This window comes from Chiloscyllium plagiosum, chromosome 36 (assembly GCF_004010195.1).
Source record: "Chiloscyllium plagiosum isolate BGI_BamShark_2017 chromosome 36, ASM401019v2, whole genome shotgun sequence".
In the NCBI taxonomy this organism is placed as follows: domain Eukaryota; kingdom Metazoa; phylum Chordata; class Chondrichthyes; order Orectolobiformes; family Hemiscylliidae; genus Chiloscyllium; species Chiloscyllium plagiosum.
Window position 1 is genome coordinate 7,827,329 of NC_057745.1, and position 7,415 is coordinate 7,834,743.

General features: G+C 49.3%; 1 protein-coding gene across 1 annotated transcript in view; it reads right to left on the bottom strand.

Annotated features, from left to right (window-relative positions):
* Positions 1 to 311: 311 nt before the first annotated feature.
* Positions 312 to 7,415, bottom strand: part of rgma (repulsive guidance molecule BMP co-receptor a) — a 42,686-nt gene continuing 35,582 nt past the window's right edge. The window contains exon 4 of the mRNA XM_043677230.1: positions 312 to 3,149. Coding sequence (XP_043533165.1) covers positions 2,472 to 3,149 — 678 coding nt within the window. The 3' untranslated portion in view covers positions 312 to 2,471. The remainder of the gene's footprint in view (positions 3,150 to 7,415) is intronic.

The window sequence follows — 7,415 nt, forward strand, 5'->3', positions numbered from 1 at the left end:
TCCAAACACTATTTCTTCCCCCTGGTTTTGGCTCCAATGCTATTCAGTTGCTGTAGGAAGAATCCCTTCAGCCTCTCCCACTTCTGAGGCAAAAGGGGGGGGTTGGTGAGAAAGACACAGAGAAGCCACCAAGTTCTCATTCAGCGGAAACAACAGCTGCAGCAAGATCATGGCAATATATACCCGCTGGAAACTGGATCTTATAAACCAGTGGATGAAGGAAGGTGTTCAAGAAGTGGCTTGTGTTTTTTTAAACCTTCAATCAAATAGCTAGAGACTGTAGTCTGTGTCTGTGTGTGGGTGTCTGTGTGTGTGTGTGTGGGGGGGGGGGGGGGAGGACCTCATCATTGACTCGCCTGAAATGACCACCAATAGGGTTTAGGGAGTGGCCCATGAAAGGGATGAGGTATGGGGTAGTTCCTGACTGCCTGCCCTTCTTCCACAGCTACATTTATGCCCAGGTAACCTTAGAAGAGGGAACATCCGGTGTCTACCAGCACCCTTGAGATTTTTAAGAGATGGAGGTGGGCACTGCTGGTGTTGGGAGTGTGCCTTCTCTTCCGCGGACTCTGTTCTGATTCAGCTCCCTCCCTTGTTTGCCCCACCCCCATGACTTTTTTTTATTGTTACTGTTACAGTGCCCCAGAATGTAATCCTCAATATAAATAATAAAGTGAATGTTTTACATAAACTGTGTAATTTACTATTATACATAGCTATAAAATTTACTTTCTATCTTAAACTGTTCTGATTGCCTCAGACATGTGTCTTTAAGGGTCAGCTCACCCAGTGTCACATCCCTCTGGGTTGGAAAATTAATCTAATCACAGGCCCATCAGCCGGGTCTGATAGCAGCCTCCACCCTGTTATGCTGCTGTATTCACTCAGACAGACATTTCTCCACAGAATGGGGCTAACGCAGCAACTTTGGCTTGATCACCTCCTTCCTCATCCCAAGGAGATCAACTCTACCCCCACCAATACAGCTCCCTCCAGCCAGACTGCGAAGTCAACCTGCATCTATCCAGCTCACTAACCCACCTGGCAAGGCATTCATCACTGGAGCCCTCAGGAGAGCTGCCTCGTCAGTACTATGCAAGCTTTCTCTTCCTGTCACATACATCTCCTTTTACACCATGGCAAAGGGACATGCTTGAACAGTAGAAGGTCAACAGGTAAAAACAGCTCACTGAAAGGGTGTGGGGACAATGGATGATGGTGAATGGACAGGACGACGCACGTGTGTGTTATTTAAGCCCCTTCACTGCCTTTGACCCACAAGCCAACATGGGAAGAGCTGGAAGGACACTCCAGTTGTCTAGGTTACCGGGTCAGATCCAGTGTAGCGGGTGACGGTCTCCCATCCTGGTTGATCCTGGAGGAAGGGGGCAGCTCGTGGTGGACTGCTGGGTAAAATGCGTGAGGATTCCCAGCCATCAGTGTGTCCATTCCGCCATCTTTAATCTCAAGCTGCGCAGCTGGTCAATAACCCGCAGTGCGCGAGTTCCAATCTTCGACACAAAGGCTCACAGCTGTGCTGAACCAAAGCCAGCAGGACACAGGGCATCAGGTGCCAGTGTAATAGGCACAAATGGGCATGAAACTTCACGTCACTGTCCCATCGAGAAGGCAAATCAAACAACACTATGCTCCTGGTTAGCTGGGAAGATGGGGGTGGGGGGGGTTCCACAACGTGCCAGTGCATTGTACTCAGGCTTACAGCACATTTACTTTGTCGATGAAGGTGAAGCCCTAATGTGTAGTGCCACTCTGTAGCTCAAGGGGAATGAGCCTGGTGCTAAACCACTGTGATGCCCGGTGTGGTAATAGCCTGTCAACACTCACCAGCCTCAAAGGGAAGGTCGAATCAGTGGAAGGCCCCAAGTAGCAGGAGGAACGTGCCCTGTGAAAGCACAGATCCTGGCAACCAGGAGACTGGAACTCCACAATTTTTACCCAGATCCAATATTCCTCACCAGGTGAGAATTTTCACCATTTGCCGACGCTTCCCCTGTCAAGAGGTTGGCGTTAGGGTTAGATTTTGAAAGGTGTTTTGAAAGGGGGTTGAAATTGTACTGAGATTCAGATGGGTGGTCCTCTTTTTGCCGAAGGTCGGGGGAGGGGCGGTCACAGGGAAGTGACGGAGATGTGCAGCCAGGCCCCTGGTTCAGACGGACATCGCACGCCTGCACTATTCCAAATCCCCTACAAATGCCACAAACACACAACCACAAACACCGACAGGGTGGGGAATGACACTGGTGATCTCCGCCTAACAGCTGGCAGCGCGAGAGAAGAAATCAATGTGTCCACAGGTGCCGGGGCTGGGGGGGGGGGAGGGGGGGGAAGACCAGAAATAATTTACGGACGAGCGCAAAAACGAGGTACCAGATAGGTAGTCACCGGCGGTTCAAAGCGAAAACAATTCAGATCAAAACCAGCTGCTTGATAAAAGTCACCCATCAGCATGGCTATAGGCGTGCCAGGCAACACCAAAGGGAGCAGATTAGCAGGAAGTGGGCGATGGGAAGAGTCTGGAGACTGGGTCTCCCAGGGGCAGAGTTGCCCTCTGAGTGGTCAGCTGTCCTCTGGTATATGTGCAGCTTGTCTTTATTCGAGTGCAAGTTCTTCACATCTTCGAAGGCGTAGTACGCCGCAAGTGTGAAGTTCACGTTGCCCGTGGTCAGGAGGTCAAACACGCACGATCGAAAGTACAGATCGTCCACGGGCAGCCGCTCCCTGCACTTAGCGGTGGCCGCTTCACGGGTGAAGGCGCTGTGGGGGGCCGCGGACCCTCCCTTCCGTGGCTGAGGGAGCCTCCAGTCCATTCGCTCGTTGGTGGGGCAGCCCTTCAGGCACAGCTGCAGGCCCTGGTTGTCCTCAAAGGAATTGGCCACCTCCTCGGGCAGCCGGACGGCAAAGGTCAGGTAGTGGCCCAGCTGCCGCACCACGATGGTGGTCCCGATGTACTTGGCGTGGATCTCGATGTGCTGCCCGGCCACTTTCTCCAGCACCCTCAGGCTGTTGGCGCCATGTTTCTCGCCGCCATTTCTCGAGCCATCGACGAAGGCCGCTGGGAGGTCGTCGGTCTCTGCTTGGTACACCTTCTGATCAACGCACTCCTGGAAGTTCTTGAAAATGACCGTGAGCTGAAGCAACAGAAAACAAAAACACCAATCAGTGTCCCATCCCGACTCAACATAGCGACACGCGAAACAGAACAAAGCAACCCCAAAGATCTGCAGATGCTGAAATTTCTTTTTCTCTCAATTCATTCACAGGATGAGGGCATTACTGACTAGGCCAGCATTTATTGTCCATCCCTAATTGCCCAGAGGGCAGTTAAGATTCAACCACATTGCTGGGAGTCTGGAGTCACATGTAGGCCAGACCAGGTAAGGATGGCAGTTTCCTTCCCTAAAGGGCGTTAGTGAACCAGGTGGGTTTTTCCCACAACCGACAATGGATCATTGGTCATCATTAGACTCTTAATTCCAGTTTTTATGAAATTGAATTCAAATTCCATCATCTGCCATGGTAGGATTTGAACCCAGGTTCCCAGAATGTTATCTGGATGAACAGTCCAGTGATAAGGCCACTAGACCATCGCCTTCCCTTCACAATCAGAAATTGCTGGGAAACTCAGCAGGGACTGACGGCTGTCCGGTTTCACAGTAAGTCACAAATTTAATTCAACAAATCTGACCCCATTAAAATAACTGCAAGGCTCCTGGATTATTGTAAAATTCCAACCACTTCAGGAAACCTCAGTGCAGACCGCCCATTAATCGCAGATTTCCCGATACCCAGAAAGTATATCAAAATCTACTGGTAACGTGGCATCAGTAGCACCACAGTCTCAGGGGTGGAGCACACACACCCCCTGCTATGGTCATGAAGTGCTGAAAGAGCTCAAACAAGGGTCCTACAGCTGAGTGAGCAAACTCAATTCTGGTTAGTGCTACAGAGTCCGGGAGAATTATTCAAATAGCATTCTGTCCTGGTCAATATTCCTCCTGTTCATCACCAGACTGCCTCATAAAAACATCGGAGATAGGGGGAGGAGGCCATTCGACCCCTTGAGCCTGTTCTGCCATTCAATGTATTATGGGGTCATCAAGCTCAATACTCTAATCCTGCCACACACACCCCTCCCCCCATATCCTTTGATCCCTTTAACCACAGGAGCTGTATCTTTGATAACACAGTGTTCTGGCCTCAACCACTTTCTTGGGAGTGAATTTGACCGGCTCACTCCTCTGGGTGAAGATGTTTCCCATCTCAATCCAAAAAAGTTTACCTCTTACCCTTAAACTATGACCCTTGGTTTTGGACACTCCCATCGTCAGGAACATCCTTCCTGCATCTAACCTGTCTCGTTCTGTTTGAATTTTATGCTTTTCTATGAAAGTCCCCCCACTCATTCCTCTTAACCCCAGGGACTAAAGTCCTCACCGAGTCAATCTCCCCTCACACATCAGTCCTGCCATCCCAGGACTCAGTCTGGTAAACCTTCGCTGCACTTGAGAGAGAGAGAAAAAAAGAGCATCCTTCCTCAGATAAGGAGACCAAAACTGCACACAATAGTCCAGGTGTTGCTTCACCAATGCCTTGTATAGTTAGAGTAAACCTCACTTTCTACTCTGTTGCTGTTTATGTGACCATGAGGATGGAGACCGGCTCCCACATTTGTAGTGATTGCACTTAGATAGTAACTGTTCCTTAGAAAATCTCAACAATGCAACATTAAAATACTCCTTTTGACTCAATGGCTATGGAGACCACATGATATTTTCCCACAATGTATAGGAAGATATCAATGAAGAGGTTGAAACAGCTCTCAGTGTAAACACTGACTAGATTAGATTAGATTCCCTACAGTGTGGAAACAGGCCCTTCAGCCAACATGTCCACACCGACCCTCCGAACAGTAACTCACCCAGACCCAATCCCCATATTTATCCCTGACTAATGCACCTAACACTATGGGCAATTCAGTATGGCCAATTCATCTGACCTACACATCTTTGGATTATGGGAGGAAACTGGAGCACCCGGAGGAAACCCATGCAGACAATGTGCAAACTCCACACAGACAGTCGCCTGAGGTGAGAATCGAACCCGGGTCCCTGGTATTGTGAGGCTGCAATGCTAACCACTGAGCCACCAGCTTTGAGTCTGGAACCTCACTTTCTGACCAACTGGTTAATTTTTCATTAATTATGTTTACTTATATGGAGGTTGAACAGATATAAAGAGAAATTTGTTGAAATGTTGCAGTGTTTGAGTTTAGAAGGCATACACTTGTAATAGGTAGCACCATAAATACATGTCCAGCTTGGTAAAGGATTCACTTCAAAACTATTCTTGACCAATTGGTTAGTCTGAATATACCACCAAAACCCAGGTTACCAGGTGCTGCACTGGAGCCTATCTTCAATTAGAAGACAATTTCTGTGGTATAATGGCCAGTAATATAAAATCCCAAATACAGTAAACTGCCCAGTATCTGGCACACCATTAGAGTCAGGGTTTCTGGTTACATGGAAGTGCCGGTTGTGGCTAGGATCATTAAAAGACCATCAGCAAGGTCTGATCGAGAGAATGGGAGACAGTGCGAGACACACAGAGAAAGACAGATTGATTACAGCGTGCTGGTGTGTAGAGGGACTTAGGAGTGCTTGTCCAAGAATCGCTTAGAGTTGATTTGCAGGTGCTACAGGTAATCAGGAAGGTAAATAGAATATTGGCTTTCATTGTTAGAGGGATTGAAGTTAAGGAGGAGAAAGTGAGGACTGCAAATGCTGGAGATCAGAGTCAAGAATGTGGTGCTGGAAAAACACAGCAGGTCAGGCAGCATCCAAAGAGCAGGAGAGTCGACATTTCAGGCATAAGCCCGTCATCAGAAATGAGGCGTGTGGGCCGGGGAGGGGAGGTGGGGGGAAGCTGAGAGATAAGTGGGAGGGGTGTGGGACTGGGGGGAAGGTAGCCGGGAATGGGATAAGTAGATGGAAGGGGTGCGATGGTGATAGGTCGGAGAGGAGAGTGGAGAGGATTGATGGGAAGGAAGATGGACGGGTCAAGAGGGCGGTGCTGTGTTGGAAGGTTGGATCTGGGATAAGGTTGGGGGGAGGGGAAATGAGGAAACTGGTGAGATCCACATTGATCTCATGTGGTTGGAGCTGCAAGATGAGGCATTCTTCTTCAAAAGGTGGGGTGGCAAGGGTTTGGCGATGGAGGCGGCCCAGGACTTGCATGACCTTGAGGGAGTGGGAGGGGCCGTTAAAGTGTTCGGCCACAGGGCAGTGGGGTTGCTTCATGAGTGTGTCCCAGAGAAGTTCCCTGAAGTGCTCTGCAAGTCAACATCCTGTCTCCCCAATGTAGAGGAAACCACATCGGGAGCAATGGATACAGTAAATGAGGTGTGTGGAAGTGCAGGTAAATCTCTGACTGGAAGGCTCCTTTGGGGTCACGGACAGAGGTAACAGGAGAGGTATGGGGGTGCAGGTTTTGCATTCTTGCGATGGCAGGGAAAGGTGCCGGGAGGGGAGGGTGGGTTGGTGGGAGGCGTGTGGACCTAATAAGGGAGTCGCGAAGGGAATGGTCTTTATGGAATGCAAATAGGGGTGGGGAGGGAAATATTATCACTGGTGGTGGGGTCTGCTTGTATGTAGCAGAAATGGCGGAGGATGATGTGATGTATCCAGATGAACTTAAGAGCAGAGAGGTTCTGCTGCAATTGTACAAGGTGTTGGTGAGGTGGCATCTGGAGTATTGTGAGCAGTTCTGGACTCCGTACTTGAGGAAGGATACGCTGACTCTGGAGGCGGTGCAGAGGAGGGTCACCAGGTTGATTCCGGAGATGAGGGGGTTTCCCTGTGAGGAGAGATTGAGGCGCTTTGGACTATACTTGCTAGAATTTAGAAGAATGAGAGAGAATCTTATAGAAGCATAGAAATTACAAAAGGGATAGATAAGACAGAGGTAGGCAAATTGTTTCTGCTGGTGGATGAGACTAGGACAAGGGAACATGGCCTCAAGATTAGGGGGAGTAGATTTAGGACAGAGCTCAGGAGGAACTGCTTTTCCCATGGAAAAGTGAATCTTTGGAATTCTCTGCTTCAGGAAGAAGTCGAGGCAGCTTCATTAAATTTATTCAAGACCCAGGTTTTTGCAGGGTAGGGGAATGAAGGTTTATGGGGATAATGCAGGTAGGAGGAACTAAGACAATGGATAGATCAGCCATGACCTTTAAGAATGGTGGAACAGGCTCGATAGACCAAATGGCCTACTCCTGCTCTAATTACGATGAAACTATGAGACGGAGGCAGAGAGGCCGTGCAGGGAGAGGGAGACAGAGAGAGAGAAGCAGAGAGGTGCGCAGAGAGAGAGGGAGAGGCAGAGACAGAGACAGA